The sequence below is a fragment of the Heteronotia binoei genome, chromosome 7 (genome assembly GCF_032191835.1).
Source record: "Heteronotia binoei isolate CCM8104 ecotype False Entrance Well chromosome 7, APGP_CSIRO_Hbin_v1, whole genome shotgun sequence".
NCBI classification, from domain to species: domain Eukaryota; kingdom Metazoa; phylum Chordata; class Lepidosauria; order Squamata; family Gekkonidae; genus Heteronotia; species Heteronotia binoei.
The window spans coordinates 43,716,602-43,742,423 of NC_083229.1; the positions used below are offsets into that span (position 1 = coordinate 43,716,602).

Genomic DNA, 25,822 nt, shown 5'->3' on the forward strand with positions numbered 1-25,822 from the left:
ACAAAATTTAATTTTAAAAAGGAAGAAACTGAAAATGATAATAGCACAGCAGTGACAGCATGGCATGAAATCACAGAATGGTCCATTGATCATCTGCCATGACAGTTGTGATTGTTCATCTTGAGTCGTAGAAAAGAACAAGCCACACAGCATTCATTACACAACCTTGTAGCTCTTAAAACATTTGTTATTGGTTTCTATTATATCATGAAATACCATGTTCGCAGACACCCAAGTGGATGCTATTTTCTCATTTCATTTACTCAGTTGGGATTCAAATATTGAAAGGTGCCAACAAATGTTAGCATGCACGTACACACATATTATTTTCCTCCATACTTGCTTCAGAACAATGATACAGATTTCACACAGGCTTCTGTACGCCCCTGTAGTGCACGTTCTCTCCCCCCCCCTCCCATAACACCTGCCTAAACTGAAGGATAATTGTGAAGCTTAGCTGAGGCATAATTAAAGCCTATTGAAACTTCGGCCTGCTCCCTGCCAACGGATGTTTCACCATTTTGATTCCAGCTATAGAAGTATTGATCTGTAGAAGATCAATCAAACCACTTACACAGAATCAAACATTATTTAAGGCTACAGAACTTCAGCTTAAGAATGGGGATACTAATGATAGCAAAACCAGATTCTTTGTATAACTTTTAGTAGTTCCCCCCCACTATCCTCAATCAAGACTGGTGTTAATATATAATTTGCTTGATCGAATTTCTACCCATTTAATAGCCCCTTCCAAATAACATATATGAGCAGTAGCTGCTCCTGAACTAAAAGCACAAGAGAAGTAACTGAATCTAAATTGCCCATTTTTACATATTAAAAGAAACCACATTTAAAAGCAGCTAAGCAATTTTCATGGAGCAAAACAAATACATCCTGAAAGCAATTATTTAATGATCAGAGAGGGAGAACAGCTTAAGGCACAATGAAAATAGCTTTACAAAAAACTGAGAGAGGTTCCGGGTTACGTCGCCTTGAGCTCAGGGGTGTCCGTAGATCGTCCTCCTGCAGCACCTTTGAATCAGGCGCCTGGAGGGGGGCCACAGACGTGGCTCCCCCATAGGAAGATCCTGAAGGGGTTTTCCTTCAGCATGGGACTTTTGTGGGAAGTTAGGGGCACAGCAGCGGCTGCTCCTGTCCTTATTGCATGTCCCCAGTCTCCACCTCCATGGTAGCTGATGCAGCAGAAAAAGGTGATTGCCCGACTGCTTTCTTTCGCTCCTTTCAATAAGCTTTTGATGTATCGCTTCTCTACCCCAAGCATGGCAATTCTACTTGGCAAGTAACAGTGCTTTCAATATCACTGGCTAATGGGTCGTTTTACATAACAACAAGCGGGCAGCTCAAAGGAAGGGAAAGAGGTCGACTACACGCCTACTTTTCCTGTGAATGAGACCTCAAAAAGTTAAAGAGCAACTTTAAGTATTGGTAACAATTTGAATTGGACTGAATACATGACCCGAATTATAATTGGATATATGTTAGAGAGACTATTGTTTGGCTGCAATATGGTCTGAACATAAACAAGATATATTTTAGAGAGATTTGTCCCTGTCGTCTAGGGTGGCCAGATCGTCCCGACCACCCGGGAAAGTCCCGCTCCTGCCTCTAAATTCCCGCCTCCCGGGCTGGCTATCCCGGGACCATTAGAAGTCCCGGTTTAGCCAGTGAGAGGAGCCGGAGGGCCGCGCACACGGGTGGGGAAGGCGGCGAGTGAGCGGGAGGCCGGGCAGGACTCCTCCTGCTGCTGCTGCCGCCGCTGGTGGGCCCGGGCGCCCCGGGGAGGGCGGTGAGGCCGGCGGAGGCATGCGCTCAGCCCCACAGCCAGCCCTGCCCGAATGCCGGCTCAAGCTGGGAGGCCGAGGTGCCCCGCCCTCCCTGCAGGCCCGGCGGCCTGGCTGCGGCTGCCCCGCCGAGGGGGGGAGGGGGTCCGAGCAGCTCTCTCTTCCCTGCCCGGACGCCGGCTCAAGCTGGGAGGCCAAGGCGCCCCGCCCCGCCCTCCCTGCAGGCACGGCGGCCTGGCTGCGGCTGCCCCGCCCTCCCTCCTTCCCCCCTCCCTCCCTCCCTCCCTCCTTTCTTCCTCCCTCCCTCCTTCCTCAAACCCCCTCCCCTTTCGGCGGGGCAGCCACAGCCAGGCCGCCGGCTCAAGCTCGGAGGCCGAGGCGCCCCGCCCTCCCTGCAGGCCCGGCGGCCTGGCTGCAGCTGCCCCGCCAAGGGGGGAGGGGGTCCGAGTGGCTCCCTCTTACCTGGCCGCCAGGGCGCTCTGGCCAGCAGCGCCAGCACCAGCCGCCGCATCGCCGCCCGCTGCCGCCGCCTCCCGCTCATCCTCGCGCTGCTGCTGCGTCTCCTGGCCAGCCCGCCCGGAGGGGAGGCCGCCACTGCGCCCTGCGAGACGGAGGTAAGCCCCCCCCAGCCAGGCAGGCAGGGAGGGGGCCGAAAGCGGGGGGGCGGCTGGCGGGAGGGGGCGGCCAGCCTTCCTTCCTCCCTTCCCTCCCTCCTTCCTCCCTCCCTTCCTTCCCTCCCTCCTTCCTTCCCTCCCTCCCTCCCTCCCTCCTTCCTTTCTTCCTTCCTCCCTCCCTCCTTCCTTTCTTCCTCCCTCCCTCCCTCCTTCCTCCCTTCCCTCCCTCCTCCCTTCCCTCCCTCCTTCCTTTCTTCCTTCCTCCCTCCTTCCTTCCTCTCTTCCCTCCCTCCTTCCTTTCTTACCGTCTGTGTTTAATAGGCAAGTGTCCACCCCCGTTTGCTCTGTTGGCTCTATCTGCACCACCTTCATCACTTTTGGGGTGTGGATCCCCCAGTGGGGTGGGCTCCCGACTCCCTCCGGGACCCAGGGGGCCGGCGCAGCGTTGTGGGACCCAGGGGGCCGGCGCAGCGGCCCGCTGAAGCAGCCTGTCACTAATAACACAGGTCGAGATGCAGGACAGGAACCCGGAAGTGACCGACAGGCTGCTTCAGCAGGCCGCCGTGCCGGCCCCCTGGGTCCCACAACGATGGGACCGATGCCACAGGGACGGGCTCGAAACACTCTATAACCCCTCAAAAGAACAGCAGTCTAGCTCGCTTCCCCCGAGCCCTGCCACCATAAGCCTCAAGGGGGCTCATTTTGCGGCATCTCCCGGCGGGAGGGTGGCACCCGCACGGGACACATATCAAATGAAAGAGGGGGTGCAGGGCTATCAGAAACAGCTGGCGGAGGGAGTCGGGAGCCCACCCCATTGGGGGATCCACACCCCGAAAGTGATTAAGGTGGCACAAAAACACAGTGGCCCAAAAACTAGGGGCTATCAGGAGGTCCAGTAGTGGGGCCAGTTTTATTTAACTTTATTTCCCCCTTTCCCTCTCTATAAATAATCTTGGTGTTTCCGGCGGTGATATTTGGGGGATTTTTGGGGACGTCACAGGAAGTGCTGTGAAGTCACTTCCTGTTTCCGGCAGTGGCATTTGGGGGAAATGATGTCATTTGGGGGAAATGATGTCACAGGAAGTGATGTCACTTCCTGCTTTCAGCAGGTGGCGCGGGGGAAATAATGTCACAGGAAGTGATGCCACAGCTGGAGGAGATTTGGAATGACGGACTAACTGGATCTTTAAACTACTTGTCAACTTAGATTAAGAGACTGAGTTTGCTGACAGAGAAAAATGGCACTGCCAAACGTAATGTTTTACAAAAAATATATACTATGGAGTATTACTTATCTGAAACAGGACCTTGGTTCATTAACGGAGTTGATTAGAAAGCAAATGGGAACTTTTATGCTGAAAGCTAGCGAAATCTCAAATCTATATGAGCAGAGTGCTAAAGAGAATCTGGTGACGTCTGTGGAATTAGAAGGGGAAAGTGATTCACTGTGAAATGAACAAAATGGAACCTTATGGTGTAGTTAAAAAACAAGACCAAAAATCAAGATTGAGTGGAGTTCTGCTGAGAGGAACAAATGGCATAGAATTCTTTGTTATCGAGAGGAATGACTGCATTGAGAAGAGAGAAGGTGCATCTCAGTTAACAAATCAAGATGTGGAAATTTTTCAGGAAGAAGGATTTTTGAACTCGCTCTGTTTGTGGATAGTTGGATATGGAACTCTCAATAAGAACTGACATGCGATTTTAAAAGGCAAAGTGTGATGTCTGGGTTATGTTAAGTTGTTTTTTTTCTGGAGAAATATGGATATAAAAGCTAAAGGAATGAAAAGTTTTTAAATTTTAAGAAGACATAACGTAATTAACTTGCAAGTTGGCAGACTTTGCAGATAGTTGGATATGGAACTCACAGTAAGAACTTATATATGATTTTAAAAGGCTAGGTGGGATTTCTGGGCTATGTACTTAAGAAGGTAGATAACATAATTACCTTTCAATTTGGTTTGCATTTAATAGATAAAGATATTTGTTTCTTATGCTCACTGTAATGATGATATTGTCAAACTAATAAGCAAGTTGTATTTTAATACAGTTAAGTACTAAAAATCAAGATGTAAAAACTTTCCTGGGAAGAAGGGTTTCTGAGTTGTGGTTTCCTCTGTGGGTAATTAAATATGGAATTGTTAATAAGAACCGAAATGTGATTTTAAAAGGTCAAGGGAGATTCTAAAGATGGAAAGGTTTTGTTAAAATGTTAGATAAATATACAGTTAATTTGGATCAATGGTTAAGAGGGCAGACAACACAATTATTTTTTATCTGGCAGATCTGCTCTTAGTATGTTTGTTTGGAGAAATTGTTCATACTGAGACAGATAAATTATCATATTTTATTCTTAGCCTGTTAAGGATAAGGATATGGGCTCCATATGTTTATTCTAGGATGATATTATTAAATTAACAAATCTGTTTGTGCCGTCACGATATTTCATATGTTTACTCTAACGTTGATATTGCTAACAAATTAGTCTGTGCTTCCAATACGGTTTAGTTTAGCCAGCCAGCTTTCTGTTGAGACTGCTCTGATTTTTTATACTTTTATGTGTTGAAGGAGAATTGTTTAGACCTGAAGTAATAGTTTAGTAAGAAAGATATAATGAAAGATAAAGATGGTAAAATATATGGGGGTAAAAAGTATTGAGTATCTCATCTGGAGTTAGAACTGTAACTGATATATTTGTATTTTTCTTTGTTTCTGTCTTTCCCATTTTGTATCTACCCTTTCCCCTCTGCACTGTATCTATGCCATGCTTCTTTTCTTTGTAGTTAAAATCAATAAAAAATTATAAAAATAAAAAAAAACTGAGAAAGTGAACATTTTAGCTATGAATGTCCAACGGGTGGTTCCTACCATGGAGAATTGTCCTTTCTTAACATCTAATTGAGAGAGATGATGCTTGATCCCTTCAGAGAAGGTCAGCATACGTTTTCCAAATTGGAAGATTCATTAAAGAAAAGGAATCTCCATAGTGGATATGCCTACAGAATATATCCATCCCTTTGGCTTTAGACACTATTTGTTTTCCTTCCTTGTCACAGTTTTCTTGCTTTGCTAGATATATTAGGGTCACCTAAGTCACGGATTCTTAACAATCCCAGCTTTACCTTTCCTCAGTTGTTTTAGTATTGCATTTTGAATGTTTTGCCTGCAAAAATCCTATGCTTATTTTAGAAACAAAATTAAGCATCACATAGGTATTTCTTCATAAGGCAAAAAGGCTATTTACATTCCATTCTTTCTTCTCCATTAAGTCTTTTTGGAATACAAAATACTTAGTGAGATCTCAGCATAGCACAGGAAAAAGCTGAAGCTGCCTAAGGGTCAAGATCTCTATTAACCTTTTTCAAAGGCAAAGTACAGGCTTAGACAAAGTAGGGGAAGGGGTAGAGGTTGAACCTTTCCATCTCCACACAGTTTCACTAATCAAATCCATCCCTGCTTACCTCCATCTCATGCTCTTGCGAAGGGGCCATTGCTCAGTGGTAAAGCCTCTGCTTGGCATGCAGAGGCTTCCAGGTTTAGTCCCTGACATCTCCAGTTAAAAGGAACAGGCAGTAGATGATGTAAAAGATTTCCACCAGAGACCCTGGAGAGCTGCTGCCAGTCTGAGTAGACAATACCGACTTTAATGGACCAAGTCAATATAGGGCAATTTCGTGTGTTCCTATGTTTTGCACATATTGTAAACCACCTTGAGTCTCTGTTTTCAGGAGCAAGGGTGGGATGAAAATATTTTAAAGAAATAAAGTTTGGCCAGGGATCCTGGAGGTTTTTTGCATCTTCTGGGCATGGAACAGTGGTCTCAGGTGGGGGCGGGGGGGGAGTTATTTGTGAATCTCCTCTATTGTGCAGGGGGTTGGACTAGATGCCCCTGGATGCCCTTTCCAATTCATCATAATTCTATGAAATCAGTAAAAGGGAAAAGGCAGGTACCCATCTTTTTCCTCTAAAGGGCTTATAACAGCATGGGGAACATATGCTAGTTGGATCCAGTTCTGGGTCTGCCAGCATCTTGTCCATTTGGCCCTAAATTTGACCATTGAGCTGCCTTATTTGAGCCAGATTGCTGGTTCATCTACCTCAGTGTTACCTCCTTTGGCTGGCAGCAGTTCTGCAAAGGCTCAGGCATAGAAGGAACTTCCTCAACATGTGCTGCATAAGCTGATCAAACTGGAGATGCCAGGACTGAATCTGGGACATTTTGCATCTGTGACACTGAGCCTCCCTGTTGATCTATCTAGCCCAATTCCTACTATTCTGATAGCTTCTTCCAAGTGTCTGTTTTTTAAGCCCTGTCACCTGAGACCCCAAGGACCAATGCAGCAATGTTCTGGAAGTGACCCTTGTGCATTCTCACAGTATATATCAAGAATGGTGTGAAGGATGTAGATTTAAATGATGCACAGTGATATTATCCTTGAATCCATCTTATACATTTTCATATGTAGTGTAAAAACAGACTACCCTTTTGATGAAGATATATGGAGACAGAGAGAGATCTTATAGAATCTCTGCAAACTACTAGCAACATTTTTCTAACAAAACTGAAAAATAAACCCATGCCATGTTACTGTTTTAAAACTGGAGTCACTGTTATGATCCACTGAGGTCTAGAAGGGTGAAACCTCAAAGCCATGATGATGAAACAGAGGATACAAGATGACCATCTGTTAGAGGGCAATGAATATTTACTCTTAAACAATTCAGTGAGGATCCTTTATTTCACACGCAAGGTTCAACATTACCAGTATGAACTGGCACTGGAAAAGAATACTCCCCCTGCTTACATGACCCATCTGGAGTCTCTGGAACTCTCCATGGTCCAAAGACTACACTACCTACTGCTTGATCCTTGTGATGGGAGATGTCAAGGATTGTACCTAGGGCCTTCAGTGTGCAAAGTAGATGCTCTGCCACAGAGCTACAGACCCTTCTTTGCTCAGAATGGCTGTCTTGAAATTGGAGGTGAGGGAGTAGATGGTATTTTGCAGCCCTTCCCAGTAATGCACAGCTTTGCTCAGTGATCAGAGCAAACTTCTGACCTGCTAGTGCCTGTGAAATCAAATTGCTTATACTAGCTCCATGTGTGATACTACAAGCAGAAGCTCATATTTAAAGAGGTAAGATGTAGGTTGCAATGTGAGAGAACTCTTAGGAACTCCAGGGTACTGTGTGCTACTAATACTGCAGAGAAATGATTTCAAGGCAAATAGTTTCACATGATCTAACAGGAACTGCTGGGGGAGGGAGTGGAAAGAAACAAGAATTATAGATGACAAACAGAATCCCCTTGATTTTAATTATGCTTGAAAATAATTTAAAAAACTAATCATATGACTTACCATTTTTGTCTGCTCTTCTCAAAATCTATAAATAAATAAAAAATTAAAAGCATTCACCTTTTAGAGTTAAACAGAATTACCTTCATTATTTTAACACAAGTAATATTTTGGAGGGCATCAAAGCAGCATTTTTTTTCTTGGTTAGGGTAGTGCATACGGTCTAAAAGGTATCTCCATACAATATGGAGAGGGACTGAGCCCTCAGCCACAAGCATCTTGCATGAAATGAATGGTGTAATCTGCCCCCTTCATGCTCACATTTCTCCAGTGAGAGAACTCCATTATTGTGACAAGTATTGTTCAAGCAGTGCTAGTGTGAATTACTACTAGAAAGCTATGGCTGTCTTCAGATACTTATGTTGGGTCACTTATTACATCCTCAAGGATTGCTGGAACCTATGCTGAAATAATATTACAACATTTTTTAGCATTTTTCAGGGTTCAAAGTGCATCATGCATATTGGGTTGGGTCCAGTCTAAATGTCCTCCTTCCCACCACAGACCCTCTCTTACATTGTTACATGGTTCCTAGGGGTTGTCTGTCTCCCAAGAGCAGGATTTAATGGTGATCAGTGGGTCACCATGGGTCAGGGGAGACAGGAAAGTTCAATTTCACCAGTGGAAAATTGAGTCTAGATCCAACCTGTTATATTGCCATAATCTATGATAGCCTTCTTGGGCAGGCAAACATTATAGTCCCAGTACTGCAAATGGAGGGCTGCCAACTGCTTAAAAGGACAGCTCCTTTCCATTGGGAAAGTTTGAGAGTCCTCGTCTTGGGAGCAGGGAGAATGGAGGAAAGAGGGAGGTTGTATCGCCCCTTGAGTCTTTAACAGCAGCATGGCAGAAATTCAATTGGTGAAGCTTCATCTTCCTGGCCAGAAAAATTGCACCTGTTGAATTTTCTTAAAAGCATAGGAAACTTTTCCAGCAAGGGGGAAGGAGAGATACTGCTGTAAGTTTATTTTTTAACGTTCTGATTCTAAGCATTTAATGTGGATGAAATCCATTTGGCTGGAACTCAGTCCCACTTGAAACAATGAGTTTCAAGGGGATGTTTTGGGGGTTTCTTTTTAAGGGTGGAGAGTGGGGGGAAAAGACATTTTGTTCTCAGTTGCTATTTGAGGCTGCTACAGAGTCTAGAGAAGCTCTGTTGTAACTTTTGTTAAATGCTCAACCCAATATTTGACATAAATATATTCAATTGTGATATATAATATTTTGCTGCATTTGATAAGCATATGTATTTACTGCTTGACAGTTTGAGATTGCATACTAGGAGACAGCCAACAATAAAAGCAAAAAAGAGATGCCAATAAGACATCATGACTTCATAAATAAAAATTACATTTAAAATACATTTTTTGTAAAAAAAAAAAAAAAGCCTAAAATGTGAATAATGGGCTTGACAACTTTTACTTAAATATGTGTAAATATTTTACAGTTCTCTTATCTGAATTTTTAAAATATAGGTATGATTTACAATATTTCCATTTGCACTTGACATGAGATAAAGGTAAAGGTAGTCCCCTGTGCAAGCACTAGTCATTTCTGACTCTGGGGTGATGTTGAATCACAACATTTTCATGGCAGACTTTTTTACAGGGTGGTTTGCCATTGCCTTTCCCAGTCATCTACACTTTACCCCCAGCAAGCTGGGTACTTGTTTTACCAACCTCGGAAGGATGGAAGGAGTCAATCTCGAGTTGGCTACCTGAACCCAGCTTCTTCCAGGATCAAACACAGGTTGTGAGCAGAGCTTGGACTGCAGTACTGCAGCTTACCACTCTGCACCACGGGGCTCTTCTTATGACATGAGATAGAATCAAATAAAGTCATTTTTGTACTTCCAATATAATGAATCAGTTTGATCTCATTATTCAAAAACTTATAATATTTATAGTAGAAATTATGTAGGAAAGCTGAAAGTATGATTTGCAGTGGCTAAAAGTGCCATCCTAGAAACACTTTCCTGGGAGTAAACTTCCTTTAATAACATGGGACTTTCTTTGAGTAGACCCACTTAGGATTACTCAGGTACCATACATCCTATAGAAGAGCCCTTCTTCAGATCAGTCCTAGTCCAGTCCTTATCTTACTATGAAATGAAATGAAATTATTATAGGACTGATGTCCTTGCAATACTGTCAAATCAACTGACCACCATGTTCAGCCAAGATATTTGAATGTCATCTGCATTCACCATCTAGGCTAGATTATCAAAGCAGTAGATGATCTGTTTTCCATTGCAAGTCATTAACATTGGAAATAGGCTTGAATGCTGCAGATGAACCAAATAATGATTTAAGGTTAGAATTTCTGCTCTATAGCTGTTTTTCATGAGGCATTAGAGCATCACAAGAGACAAATCTTGCTCTGTGTTGGTCTTTCAAATGAAAATGGGGAAAGGGAACAAAAGAAACCTGCCTCTCTTTTGACGTTTGAGGAGGGGTTTATTTTGTGGGGAAGAAACACTCCGAGTGTACTAACCAAAGTGTCAATATTATATTAAAGCAAAAAAAGCTTCATTATCTTCCCAATCATGTCAGCATGTCCCTTCCCAAAGCATGTCCCCATTGCTTTGCACATATAATGACATACAATGAGTAATTTTTTGTTCCAGTACCCATCTAAATTGTTCCAGAGACACAATTTTACTAGGGCATTTCTAGATTCTGTAGCAGTCTCAAGTAGCAACTGAACTGAGCACCAAATGTCCCTTTTTCACTCTCCATTTTCAAGAAGAAATTCCTCAAACTGTCCCTTAGAGGAATAACTCGTTGCTTCGAGTGGGACTGAGGGTCCAGCCAAACAGATTTCCTCTTCGGGATTACCTGCCTCCACATTAAATGCTTAGAATCAAAATGTTACAGAATAAACCAAAGGCAGCATCTCCCTTTCCCTGAAAGCTTTCCTGTGCTTTTAATATAATTCAACAGGTGCAGTTTTTTTATTGGGCAGCTTCACTTGTTGAATTCCTGCCATACAGCTGTTAAAGACTCAAGGGGCAATGCGATCGCCCTCTCACCGCGACCCCGCTCCCCCGGGAAAACAAAAAAGACTCACAAACTTTCGCAGTGGGAAAGAGCTGTCAGGGGAAAAGGAGAGAGCCTTGTTAACCCTTTCGTGCTTACATCAAGGAAGATGGACAGCCCCTTGGTCATCGTCAAGGCAGAGCGGAATTCTTCGGAGGGATTGTTGGGGGGAGAAGGGGAGGCTTCCACGCTGCCACCGTCCATGCTGGGATGGGAAGGACAACCGAACCGGCAGATTCTGGCGGCTCCTCGCTCAGTGCCAGGTCTCCCCGTCCTCGCCTTCGCGGGATGTGTCAGAGTCGTGTCAGTTTCGGGCAAAGCCACTTTACTTTGCAACAGACCCGTCTGCCTCCTCCGCCTCCGACGAGACTAGAGAGCTCATCAAGCCGCCTGGGTTTTCTCCTCCCTCTCTGATGCAAGTGGGGGTGGGGGGGTGGGGAGAGAGGGAACAAAAACCTGGGCAACTTGCTAAGGCACAAGCAAACCTTGGGGTCATGAGAGGCAAGAACAGAAGAGCGTGAGCCTTCAGCATGTGCAGAGTACCTTTCCTTTATCCTGGAGGAACTGCAGCATCCTCCCCCCTCTTTAACCAGACTTGTTCTTATAGAAGGGGGGTTGTCAGACTGGTGGATGGATGCGGCTCCTTAGCTAGTTTGAATATTGGCAGTCCTTTTAAAAGAGAGAGACTGGTGGGTTCTTTCAAAGGCAAGACTAACTAGATGCCCCGAGCTTCTGCTTACTGGTTTGATGCCTCTTCACTATTCCCAACTGATTCTTTGGGTTTGCCTAAATTGGTAAGGGAATGACAGGCCTCAACAATGACTAAGGCATCATTCTAATAGTAAAGTGGATGATGAAAACAACAAAATTGGGTTACCAGCAGCCAGGGGAGGAGTCTTTAACTACTTGTCAGATTACCTAAGTATGTGGGGGCGGGGGCAGAAAACCATGTGCAAAAATGCATGGAATGCTGGGACATACTGACATGTTTGGGAGGGTAATGTCACTTCTCCAGCACAATGATGTCACTGTGTAGTGCTGCTTGCAGGTGTGTGTGCGGAAGGCAACTAGAGACAGAGCTTCTTCAGTGGTGGCACCTTGCCTTTGGAAATGCCTGTGGCCTTTATTCACACAACTTTTCCTAGGGGTATAGCCATATAAATTTGTTCCTACATGTATGCTGGGACTTTCTTCATAATTTTGTTGAGTTTGGTATCTGAAGAAGTGAGCAGTGACTCACGAAAAATCATCCCTGAGCCTGCTTTGGTGGGGAGGGCGGGATATAAATCAGGAGTGGCCAAACTGTGGCTCAGGAGCCACATGTGACTCTTTCACACATATTACGTGGCTGCCAAAGCCTCCACCACCCCATCAGCTGGCTTGGAGAAGGCATTTATCTCTTTAAATCACTTCGCCAAGCCAGCCAATGGCTTGGATAATGCATTTAAAGTTGCTTTCTTTCCACCTCTCCTTCCCCCAATCTATTTGCTTTCTTTCCACCTTTCTCATCACCCTTCCTTCCTATCTTGCGACTCTTGAACATCTAATGTTCCTGTCTTGTGGCTCTCAACCATCTGACATTTATTCTATGTGGCTCTTATGTTAAGCAAGTTTTGGCCACTTCTGATATAAATAGAACTAAATAAATAAATCCATATCACAAATTTTGTTAGTGGTCCTGGACTCTTTACACTTTTCTGCTGCTACAGACAGACTAACAGGGCTACCCATCTTGAACTTTTTCTTGGGTTGATTTCTTTTGTTTGAAAGCAGCTGTATCACAGCCTTTCCCTGGTGACTGTTAAGTGTTGGAATGGGCGACTTTTTGGTTGGCTATGTCTTTGGTAGCAGCTGATGTTTCAGCATCAGTAAGTGATAATGCTTGTCACCTTGCTGTGAAAAGGCTTTGCCTGTTAATTTTTTTCAGATCCAGTTGTCCCAAAGGCTAAAAAACAGGAGTCCCTGGGCTTTTTTCTGGTCAACTGGCAAACAGGCAGATTACAATTACACGCCAAATGTACAGTTGAGCAAGATTAAAAACCCACTAAAGACAACCGCATCCTATGATCCTCTGAACTTCCTTACTAATCCTGTCCCATATCAATATACAATAGTTTGCTATTTTATTTATTCTGTAGGTGCCTTCAGCAGCAGCAGTCCAAATTTTGTGTTATCTTTCAAAGAACACTCAACACGTAACCAAAGGAGGACTCAGCGCCTGCATCTTTGATGTGGAAGATCAGTGCACAATGATGGGGGGGGGGGCCTATACAGCTTTTTCAGATGCCACCCAAGTTTTATTTCATTACAATTATTTCTGTTGCTGGTGTGAATGGCACAGTATTGTGATGGTTTACAGAGGAACATGGTGTTAACCAAAGAGGCAATCTCCTAATTAGTTGTGGGAATTAGTTTTAAGGAGACAGAGTGAGAGGGGGGTAACTGGGATTCTTCACCTATGTATACAGGGATTTTTCTCTTAAGAGAACTCTCAAAATAAACCAGGCAGATGTTCAACCAGAAGGGCTTTTATTAAGAAAAATAAAACAAATACAAACAATAAACACATACACAGAAGTGCTAACTAAGAGAAACAAAAGGAGGAAAGGGGGGGGGAGTGATTTCAGGGAAGGGAGATCATTACCATTCTTGGAGAGGTCCATGAAAGCAGCAAAACCACCAGCATTTCAAGACAGAAGAGAACCCAGCAAAGTGGGTGTGTATGTGGAGGATCCAACATATACACACACACACTGCTGGGAAGCAGAGTGCTTCTGATATAGGGCAAAATGTGCCTTCTGGCAGGTATGACACATTTGCCAGAAAAACAATAACTTAAAGGCTTTTCTGAGGTGGACAATGATGTGTGAGAGGTCTGACAAGTACCTGGCAGGAAGGGCCAATGGTTTATGTGAACAGAATTAAGTGTTGCTTAATTAAGGTAAATAGATGCAGGGAAATGAGGCTGGTTGGTGTTGGGATTAACCCAAGCGTGAGTCAGTAGGTTTTTGGAAGATTCATTTCCTTAAATTATGCATTTTTCCAGGGGTCTGGATGGGACAGTAGACAGTCAGTCCCTCTTACTCACATATCTAAACTACATGTCCAGGCTTGTTTCTGGCTGGCATCCATTTTGTGTCATTTTGGGCTAAGCATTTTTGAGAGGATATTTTAAGAAGGGTGTTTATGGTTATTCTAGCTATAAACTATAGAGAGCCAGTTTGGTGTGGTGGTTAAGTGTGAGGACTCTTATCTGGGAGAACTGGGTTTGATTCCCCACTTCTCCACTTACAGTTGCTGGAATGGCCTTGGGTCAGCCATAGCTATCGCAGGAGTTGTCCTTGAAAGGGCAGCTGCTGTGAGAGCCATCTCAACCTCACCCACCTCACAGGGTGTCTGTTGTGGGGGAGAAGATATAGGAGATTGTCCTGAGTCTCTGATTCAGAGAGAAGGGTGGGATATAAATCTGCAGTTGTCTTTTTCTTCTAAACTTTCCCTCAGCAAGAAGAGTCTGACTGCGAACAATGGGAGGGATGGTGCCATGGTATAGCCTGATATCATCCAGTCTAAGAACCTAAGCAGGATTGGTACTTGGAGGGGAAAACCAACATGAAAGACTCTGCAAAGGAAGGCAAACCACCTCTGCTTCTCACTTGCCTTGAGAGCCCCTTGCTGGTTGTGACAGCACTTTACACAGACACACACACACACACACATAGGAACATAAGCAACTGCTTATATGCAGGTGTAAAAACTCAGGTTCTTCCCGCTTGTTCACCCTAACACACCATTTCGCAAAGGAAGTACATTAGCAAACTTTAGATCTCTTGCAATCAGGTAGGATTTCTATAAAAAGGATCTAACAGGCAGGCATATTTTCTGTAAAAGCAGCTCAACATGCAAAACAATTAAATTTACTCATTTTCTATGGCAGAATGCTTTAACAGTCCATTTTATAAATGAAAACCCCATACAAGTTACACCTTTGTTATTAATGAAAATACAAGAGTTTGGGGAGTTGGCGGGACTTTACATAAATAAAGAAAAATCTAAAATTTTGTGTAAGAATATGCAGATAAATAGACAACAAGAATTACAAAGACTAACGGGCTGTGAAGTTACCTCTAAGGTAAAGTACCTAGGGGTAGAGATAACAATGAAAAATATTGATTTGCTTAAGAATAACTATGAGAAGTTATGGCATAGAATAGAGGAAGATGTGCTAAAATAGAATAAGCTTAATTTGTCATTGCTGGGCAGAATAGCTGCAATAAAAATGAATATTCTACCAAGGATAATGTATCTGTTTCAAACTATTCCCATTGTGAAAGATGCTAAACAGTTCGATAAATGGTGAAGGAAAATCTCAGAATTTGTGTGGGCTGGGAAGAAACCAAGGATTAAAATGAAAATCTTGACAGATGCAAAAGAGAGAGGTGGATTCCAATTACCAGATTTGAAATTGTATTATGAAGCAGTTTGTTTAGTATGGATGAAAGAATGGATAACGTTGTTAAATAAAAAACTTTTAATGTTGGAAGGCCATGGAAAAAAATTTGGCTGGCATTCATACTTATACTATGGAAAAAAGAAGATGGATGGCCTTTTCTCTCACCATTACATAAGAAGTAATCTACTAAATGTATGGATAAAGTATAAGAAATATGGTGATGAGAGGAGACCTTTGTGGATAGTGCCAGCTGAAGTGATAAAGATAACGGCTAAAACAGACAAAGAAAAACGGCTATCATACAATCAGCTACTAAAAATACAAAGTGGAAAAATAGAACTGAAAACTGCAGAAGAACTGAGTTACAAGTATGATTGGTTTCAAATGCAACAAATAAAAAGTTTGGTGGAGAATGATATCAAAACTGAAGGAATAAGGAAGGAGCAAACAGAAATGGAAAGAGTTCTGCTTGGAGATAATGAGAAATTAATTTCAAAAGTATACAAATAACTTTTACAATGGTCTACAGAAGATGAAGTAGTGAAATTTCAGATGATAAAATGGGCAATTAATGTAAACAAAGAAATAAAGATGGAATCTTGGGAATATTTGTGGAAAAATTCTATGAAACTCGCAACATGTCATAGTATTAAAGAAAACTGTTTTAAGATGATGTACAGATGGTATATGACTCCAAAAAAATTAGCAAAGATGAACAACAAGATGCCAGATAGGTGTTGGAAATGTAAAAAGCATGAAGGTTCTTTCTACCATATGTGGTGGACTTGTGAAAGGGCTAAAATGTTTTGGCAAATGATTCAGCAAGAGATTTCTAAGATTTTGGGATATGATTTCAATAAAGTGGCAGAGACTTTTCTGCTGGGATTACAAATGGAAAAATTTCCAAAAGAAGACAGAACTTTAATATGGTACTTGCTCTCAGCTGCTAGGACATTGTATGCGCAGCTGTGGAAGCAAGAAAAAATACCAGAGAAATGGGATTGGATTACAAAAGTTATGTCATGGAGTGAAATGGACAAATTAACAAGAAAATTAAGAGATTATGATTTGGAACTTTTTAAGTTGGAGTGGAAGAAATTCAGAAGATACGTAGAAAAAGAGTGGAAAATAAAAGGACATTGGATAATTTTTGACAATGATTAAGGTTTTTTAAAATAAGAATATAACTGTTGGTTGTTGTTTTTTCTTTAATAGTTAAATGTACCTTTAATATTTGTTTCCTTTAAGTATATAACACTGGCGGGGGTCAAGTAACGGGGGGAGGGGAGGGGGAAAAGTAAGATATGGGGTAGAAAGTTTTTTCTTTTACTTTAAGTTTTTATAAGTTGTAGAGATAGTTTTGCTACCATATGTTACTAATAAAATTGTTTATTAAAAGACACGTAGAATTTAAAGGTAATATCTATGTACTAATTTTGAATACTTGCAGGTATAATGAATTATACTTTTTTAAATGTAGCAATAACTGTAATCTACTCTTTTATTTTCTGTACCCTATCCCTGATCCTTTCCCTAATTCCCCAATTTTCCCTGTAAAACTTAATAAAACTCGTTAAAACACAAAATATTGAGAGAAAAAGGCTGACGAAAGACTGAAACCATGAGGAATCCTGTGTTAGTATTAAGTCTGCCTTTACACAGTTTGACAGCTATAACATGACAGCAAGTGATCTAGCTGGCAGGCTAGGTCACAGTGACCTTATCTACAAGCCGGTTCTAGCCGGTAAAGGACAGGTGGAAAGTACCTGCTGAGTCAGCATGACTATGGACTGCCAGGATTGGCTGATGGAACTATATATGGACTGCACTACCAGTGCACAGGTCTCTCTTTGAGGAGTCACATGCTGGCGGAGCACTTTGATTCTAAGGTTGATGTATATTGCTGCACTAGTGGACACGTTGTATATATTCTGTAAATACACTGTTTTAGCACTAGCTGCAGGTGTCTGGCTCACTTACTGGGGCTCACTGTTGTATATATCACACCGCTCACTCTGCACACACCCGCAGCGACATCCTGAGCTAACGGTCCCTTACTTTCTCAAAGACAGGCTTTGCTGGAAATTTAAGAACTCCACCCAAGTTGCTGAACATAAGGAAGAACAGCAGAAAGACATTTGCCTCTAAGGAATGGTACCTTATTATCTTAATACAGCAGACAATGTGGGGGAATGAATAGAACTATTTTTCCAGCCGCGTTTGTATTATGAGTATTTGTGAATTAAGGATCATGAGTGGTTAACAAGTTGCTAACAATGACTATTGCTATACATGTATTTTGATAAATGTAGGTTGCATATATACTATATTGTGTAAAAGTATTATTGTTACTCCGGTGTTTTTTGACCTAATTATCCCATAGAGAAAATGGCTGCTTTGGAGGGTGGACTCTGGCACAGCATCATGCTGAAGCCCGTCCCCTCCCCAAACTCCGCCCTCTCCCGGATCCACCCCAAAGTTTTCAGGTATTTTCCAACAAAGACCTGGCAACCTTATGTGTGAAATACCACTGATTGTACTGGTACTCATTTAATAAATGAAAAGTAAGCTCACAAAGAGGTCTAAACTTTTCTCAAACAGCCAAACTTCATTGAAAATCTGGCTCCTTGCTTACCAAAAATAGGGAGGGAGGGAGGGAGGGAGGGAGGGAGGAAGGAAGGAAGGAAGGAAGGAAGGAAGGAAGGAAGGAAGGAAGGAAGGAAGGAAGGAAGGAAGGAAGGAAGGAAGGAAGGAAGGAAGGAAGGAAGGAAGGAAAAGAGAAAATAACGGGAGCGCCACAGAGCCAAAACCCTATGTATGATGGTCAGGTATGATCAAATAGAAAGGACTCAGCAATATAGCTAGGTCTTGTTCCCCTTCTAAAAGGATGGAATGAAGGGACTATGTCACTCTGACCTAAAGGGTGTAAAAAAAAATTTTCCTTGGAGTTTGGTCGTGAAAATATATGATTTTTGTTCTTTGTGTGTGTGTACAGAACATCTAATGCACTTGATCCCTCTACAGTTTGTTAGGCCATTAAATTTCATTTTTTTTAAAAAAGTAGACTACTGTATTCAGATATTCCTACTGTACAAATTGTTTGAAAGAAGAAGTGGGCTGCTTGCACAGAATGAGTCTCTGCTTCCTGCTTGGAAAAAAATCACTGGCATTGAATGGAATATGAAATGGGCTGTTTTGTAACTGAAGTGCCATCTATAGCTACTGGAGGTGTTCTTTTTAAATACTTACTTTAGCTGAACAAATTTTAAACAATCTCCATTTCTAATGAGGCATCCAAATCATTTCTCAGTGGGTAGAGGTGCATGCTGCCTTTATGCAGTTGGAACATGCGCTGCATAACAGGCATATCAAGCACACAAGCTGGGTATGATTAGGGTCAAATCCTGCTTCTGGCTTTGGTTTGGGCAGATATGCCAGCCCCATACCCCAGCAGCTAGAAAAGATGCAGAAAACAGTATGTGATGCTTAGAGACAATTCATTTTTCTGCCCCCCCGCCCCCCCCAGGAAGACAGAAGCTCTGCAGGTCCTTCTTTGTCAACTGACTGAGCACTACATGGTGCAAACTCCACTCACATTCTTAACAATCAAATGCTGGTTCACACATGCAAGTATATCACTTGAACTCTCTTCCCTTCATTATTCAGCATTTGATAATATCCCCTCCAGCTTAATGCTTCAACTAATTCTCTATGAAGAAGACAGTGTTTAAAGTCATACAAAACCCTTTTTTTCTTAATATTTGGTCTGCAGTGATTCCTTCGTGTGTGTGTGGATCATCACTTTATGTGGCAGTTTCTATGGAAAGTTCCACTTGAAAAGTGTGGTCTTAAGGAGGTTCCTCAAGCTGCCTGCCTCCTGGCCTCCAGGTTGCTTTTCCTATGAAAGAAGAAACAAATGCATAGCTTGAGTCTCTAGGTCAGTGATGGTGAACCTTTTAGAGACCGAGTACCCAAACTGCAACCCCAAACCCACTTATTTATCGCAAAGTGCCAACATGGCAATTTAACCTGAATACTGAGGTTTTAGTTTAGAAAAAGCAACTCATAGTGAAATTAACAAACTGAAAGAACATTTGGTCTGGATAGCATTTGCTTAGGAAATCAACAAAACAGTAATGTCAGAATGGGAGAATGATGGTGAGAGTGTCATAAGGCAATAAATGGAGGCTGTTTGGTGCTCTGTTGCTTGCAAGTCTGGGTTAAACTGAGAACATGACTTTCTCAGAGGTGTTCCTGTCCATCTAATTTACTTTTGAACATGTAACATACATTATAAACATCATTCTAGTTTGCCATTAGGAAAAAAGAATACATTAAAATATAGTGTGTTTAGTAGGAGCTGGTGGTTAGGGTGTCCAAATCAGATCTGGGAGGTCCTGGTTCATATGCCCACTCTGCCCTGGCAGCTTGCTGGGAAACCTTGGACCAGTAATATACTCTGAGTTAACCTGCCTCATAGGTTCGTTGAGAGGATAAAAGAGAAGGGGAGAGTGTGTCAAACCACTTCAGTGTCTTTTTGGGGGAGGAAGGCAGGGGATACATGATGTTAGTTAATAAATTAAGTTGATGTAAGGAGTCCACTGATTTATATCGCTAAATCTGAGTCCAGCAGCACCTTAGAGAACAGGATTTTTGAGAGTCAAAGCTCCTTTTATCTAATCGAGGGAGCGCTAATGCTGGAAAATTTGTGCTCCCTCCCCCAGATCTTGTTGGTCTCTAAGGAGCTCCTGGGCTCGAATCTAGTTGTTCTACTATGGACGACAGTTGTTCTGCCATGGACCTTGGAAACTTCAGGGATAGTCTGAATTGTATTAACTAGAAAATCTGATGTGATAAAGGAGGACCAGTTTGGTGTAGAGGTTAAGTGTGTGGACTCTTATCTGGGAGAACCGGATTTGATTTCCCACTCCTCCACTTTCAGCTGCTGGAATGGCCTTGGGTCAGCCATAGCTATCACAGAGCTGTCCTTGAAAGTGTAGTTTCTGGGAGAGCTTCTCTCAGCCCCACCTACCTCACAGGGTGTCTGTTGTGGGGGAGGAAGATAAAGGAGATTGTGAGCTGCTCTGAGACCCTGAGATTCAGAGTGAAGGGCGGGATATAAATCCAATATCTTCTTCTTTCTTTAAACTAAAACTGCAATCCTGTGCATGTGTAGAGTAGGTGCCACAGTGCTCACTGTAGATTACTTCCAAGTAACCATGGAGAGCAAGCGCAATGAGAAAAGGCTAAGGGACTTGGGGATATTCAGTCTGGAGAAGAGGAGGTTGAGGGGGGAAGACATGATTACTCTTTTGAAGTATTAGAAGGGCTGCCACTTAGAGGAGGGCAGGGAGATATTCCTGCTGGCAGCAGAGGAGAAGACTGGCACAGGAAAAGCTTTTTAACAGTAAGAGTTGTTCAACAGTGCAATCGACCCCCTCACTGGCAGTCTAAGCAGCGGCTGGACAAACACTAGTCTGGAATGCTCTGGAAAACCAGAACAGCAGTGCAACAGTTCAAAAACAGCTTATCAACAATTTGCCTTATGGTCCCTGTAGCTTGAAAGAGCTCTGCTCAGATACTGCTATCAGAACTCAGAGCTCTGCTCAGGTACTGCTATCATCATATTTGAAAGCAAGGAAGCCTGCAGTTCCTCCCTTTCCACTCCTAAACCAGAGGCGATTCCGGCCATTGTTTCTGTCAGGTTAGTGGGATCCAACATTTCCTGTAATAAACTCACATCCCTTCAAAAATGTGCTTGATTCAAGGTCCTGATCTCTTCTCCTCCACCCCCCATCCCCACACACCCATGCTCTCTTCTTCCCTTCAGCTCGGACCGTGCCACAACAGTTTTGAAATATGAAACACAACCAGGTCTTGGCCATATGAAAACGTAAAGCTGCCTTATACCCATCTCTCTAGTGCAGGGGTGGCCAAATTGTGGCTCAGGAGCCACTTGTGGCTCTTTCACACACATTGTGTGGCTCTTGAAGCCTCCACCAGAGAAGAAATTTGTCTCTCTAAATCACTTCTTCAAGCAAAGCCAGTCAGTGGCTTGGAGAATGCATTTAAAGTTCAAATTGCTTTCTTTCCACCTCTCCCTCCCCACCTATTTTCCTTCCTTCCTTCTCTCAGACATCTGACATTCGTGTCTGGTGTCTCTCACACATCTGACATTTATTCTATGTGGCTCTTATGTTAAGCAAGTTTGGCCATCCCTGCCCTAGTGGGTCCCATCTAACCCCCTCCCTAAAACTGCAGGAACACCTGCAAGAAATTTTCCTCTGTGTGTTGTGCTTGGGGGCTGCATTGTGGTTGCATCCCCTCACATCAGAATTCCAAAGGTGCCCATGAGCTCAAAAAGGCTGGAGTGCCCTGTTGTCTCTCTGAAGGAGGCCCAGTTAGTGTTGCCAGGTTTGGGTTGGGAAATACCTGGAGATTTGGGGGAAGGAACCTGAGTTTGGGGAGAGGAGGAGCTTCAATGAGATATGACTCCAGAGCCTCGTGCGAAGCAGGGGGGAGGGAGTATGTGTGCCCACAGAGAGGGCTACGAGTGCCACCTCTGGCACCTATGCCATAGGTTCACCACCACTACTCTAGGTGGTCCAGTGAATGCTCTGTTGGCTCTTTCATTGCATTTATTGCTGAAGAATACAGTTAATGGATTTTTCACATTTGATTTGAAATAAATGTGTCAACACACAGGTAAAACAGCCGTTCTACCCATTGGTTGCAATAATCTACAAAAAAAAGCCCTGGTAAAGTGTATTATGCTCATTCTCCTGGGGAAAACTTGTTACAGTTTTTGGAGCACACCCAGAGGCTCCAGCTAATCCCTAGATTCTATATCACCGAATTCCCATTAAGCAGCTAGCTTTCACCACCTTCCACATTATTTCACTCAAAAGTGATGTCAGCAACAGGTCAGCTTTGTATTGTAACATAAACACTCAGGCTGATATTAAATGCAGATCCATATGTGACAAGTATCACTATCTCACAGGCAATATGCAACTATCTTTAACCCCCCTGTTGACTGTGGGTTTTCTAGGCTGCTGTATGTTGGAATACAAGTTATTTACATTCCAGCCATTATAGAGTTAAATGTTTGTTCACCTGACAGAGACAGTGATGTATTGTAACCTAAACTCAATTGTGAACTGAGTCTTCTAAGCCCGAGAAACATGTAGACATAGCATTGGTTAGAAAGGACTTTGAAAAGCTTTGAACTTGTATGCAAGCTGAATAGCCTGGCTTCCTGTTCTCAAATACTTTCTGGGAACAAGAAGCTAGACAAAGGGTTTTAATCCGTAGCCATGTAGAGGTCAGACATAGTTAGACAAGCTGGTAAACTAAGTTGTATTTCTTTTTATCCCAAGTACCCTATCCTGATTTTTTCTAGTAAACGTTATTTCTTTTGATAAGCTTAAGCCTCGCCTCCAATTATTCCCACTCCACACCTCTGAATTTTCATGTATCTCCAACACTGTATCAGCAGTACCTGCCTGCTTCAAGTGAGAGGCCAGTGTTTCCTTTTCACCCCCTTGCCTAAAGCAAGCAAGCCAAGCTCTTTCTTAAAACAAAATCAGAAAAATCATTTGGTTTATCAGTTGATTATGAACCAAATCACAACCATTTCATTCTAGACTTACAGCACTGGGTCTGATTTGGTTCAGGAAGCCAGTGTGGAGCAGAAGGTAAGAGCAGCAGACTCTAATATGGAGAACTGGGTTTGATTCCCCCTCTTCCACATGCAGCCAGCTGGGTGACCTTGAGTCAGTCATAGTTCTGTCAGAGCTCTCTGCCCCACTTGCCTCACAGGGTGTATGTTGTGGGGAGAGGAAGGGAAAGAGATTGTAAGCTCCTCTGAGACTCCTTCGGGTAGTGAAGAGCAAGATATAAAAAACTCCTTCTCCTTCTTCACCCCCTCCTATCTCCCCTAAGCCCCTTTATCTGGGGCAACTGTAGCTGTGACAACAGGGAGATGATCTTCTTCTCTCCTTCTTTCCCTCAGGGTACCTTAAAAGGGTTCAAGGGGAGGAGGGGGGCAAAGAAGGCAACTTGCCTTTCTCCTAGTGGAAAGTGCCATGAAGTTGCTGCTGACTTATGGTTACTCCGTAGGGTTTTCAAGGCAAGAGATGAACAGAGATGCTTTGCTATTGTCTGTCTCTGCATAGTGGCCTTGGTCTTCCTTGATAGTCTCCCATCTAAGTACTAAATTTGGCCAACTGGACATTCCTTGGCTAGCCTGGGCCATCCAAATTAGGGCTTCCTTTCTCCTACTGCCACCAAAACATCAGTAATTATTGGAGTGGCAGTCAAGTAAGCGGGTGGGTTGGAGGTTAACATTCAAGGGGTGCATTAGGAGTCACCAAGATCACTAATAGCTGAGCGGAGCAGAAAAATATGGGCGTTTTCGCACTGACCTTCTAGTGGCGCGACCACCCTCTTCACACCGGAGGATCTGCCCGGATTTCGCACAAGAAGCGCCGGCGCACCCAAAAGAGCCGGCGACTTCCGTCGCGAAACCCGCTCAAACGTTTTCCTGCTTCTTGGCGGTTTCCGTTTGAGCGGGTTTCGCGACGGAAGTAGCCGGCTCTTTTGGGTGCGCCGGCGCTTCTTGTGCGAAATCCGGGCAGATCCTCCGGTGTGAAGAGGGTGGTTGCGCCACTAGAAGGTCAGTGCGAAAACGCCCTATGTGTTTAACACACACAAACACCCCTCCCAAACCAGTGAAATGGTAGCTGAGAGCAGAGATAAGAATATGCTAACTCTTGGTACATTAAGAATGGCTGATGGTCCAGATAGTTCCAAGCCATTCCACAGTTATACCAGATATAATTCAATACAAAACTGGTCTACTAGCTGTCAACCTCAGAACAATCCTCTTTGCAGGCTGTTGGGTTTTGTTCCTTAACAATTCACAATTCCTTAACAATTCAGTTCTCTCTTCCTCATCACTGTGACTGGAATAGAGGCAGATAGAACTTATTCACTGTTGAGGCTTTGCAATGTTTTATCAGTTTTCTTGTTCAAATGATGGTTTTAGCCTGATCCAACCATCCCTTATGGCTGCAAGGATTTATGTGCAAACAACTGCCCATTCATTTCAATCAAGACAACTTGAGTGGTGGATTTTGAGAATTAAAATGAGAATATATTGAGTCATCATCTTGATACAGCCTTATCTGCTACTCACAGAATAAAACAGACAGAATAACACAAGATTTTTTTGTTGTTAATTGTGGGTTCAATTCAATTGGTAAAGGAATTATAATTTAAAAGGAGTTACCTCCTGACTTCAATTTTAGGTTTGTTCATATATAAATACAGAAGGAAAAGGAAAGGTCTCCTGTGCAAGCACGTCGTTTCTGACTCTGGGGTGACGTTGCTTTCACAACGTTTTCACGGCAGACTTTTAACAGGGTGGTTTGGCATTGCCTTCCCCAGTCATCTACGCTTTCCCCCCAGCAAGCTGGGTACTCATTTTATCGACCTTGGAAGGATGGAAGGCTGAGTCAACCTGGAGCTGGCTACCTGAAAACCCAGCTTCCATTGGGGATTGAACTCAGGTCGTGAGCAGAGCTTGGGACTGCAGTACTGCAGCTTTAACTCTCTGTGCCACGGGGCTTAATTCTCAGATCTGTTAGTTAACTCTTGTATTTGTATGCTAATTTGCTGCCATTCTCAGGTCCTACCAACTGCTTTAATCCAATCTCAGCTAGTTTGGTGTAGTGGTTAAGTGTGCAGACTCTTATCTGGGAGAACCGGGTTGATTCCCCACTCCACTTGCAGCTGCTGGAATGGCCTTGGATCAGCCATAGCTCTGGCAGAGGGTTGTCTTTGAAAGGGCAGCTTCTGTGAGAGTTCTCTCAGCCCCACCCACTTCACAGGGTATCTGTTGTGGGTGAGGAAGATTGTGAGCTGCTCTGAGACTCTGAAATTCGGAGTGGAGGGTGGGATATAAATCCAGTATCTTCTTCTTCTTCTTCTTCTATACTTATTGCCCAGTTACTTATAAATCTTGACTCTAACTTCTCCAAATCTGGACAGTTCCAGGTGTGCCCAATCTTGTCAGATCTCAGAAGCTAAGCAGGGTTGATCTCTGAAACATCTCTTGCCTTAAAAACAAGTCTAGCTCGCCACCTAGTGGTGCTTGATGCTAAAAGAGCTAGAACATCTGCCTGCCAGACAAGCTTCATATCTCCTGGCTATTTTATACACAATGCCATATGATAATAATGAATATGCTAACTTGCCCTTTCTGATAACTAACCCCCCTTCCCCTACCTATATGTAAGGCTTGAGGAAACCTGTTTCAGTGTATCTGTAGAAGTATGCCTGCACACAAATACTTATACCCAGAATTAAACTTTGTTGGTCTTAAAGGGGTCATTGGACTCAAACTTTGTTTTATTTTTCTCAGTGTAAGAAAGATAATTCCAATCTCCATTATTCATGTGGATAATAAAATGACTCATTCTGCAAATACTAAAACTGCAATATGAAACAGATCAAACCTGTACATTAATTAATGATGACCCTCCATATGGTTTTTAAA

The 25,822-nt window shown here is 43.1% G+C and overlaps 1 protein-coding gene across 1 annotated transcript in view; it reads right to left on the bottom strand.

Annotated features, from left to right (window-relative positions):
* NECAB1 (N-terminal EF-hand calcium binding protein 1) overlaps positions 1 to 11,014 on the bottom strand; it is a 90,100-nt gene extending 79,086 nt beyond the window's left edge. Inside the window, exons 1-2 of the mRNA XM_060243526.1 lie at positions 10,911 to 11,014; positions 7,777 to 7,801 (exon numbers count right to left, since the gene is read on the bottom strand). Coding sequence (XP_060099509.1) covers positions 7,777 to 7,801; positions 10,911 to 10,940 — 55 coding nt within the window. The 5' untranslated portion in view covers positions 10,941 to 11,014. The remainder of the gene's footprint in view (positions 1 to 7,776; positions 7,802 to 10,910) is intronic.
* Between the last annotated feature and the right edge of the window lie 14,808 nt (positions 11,015 to 25,822).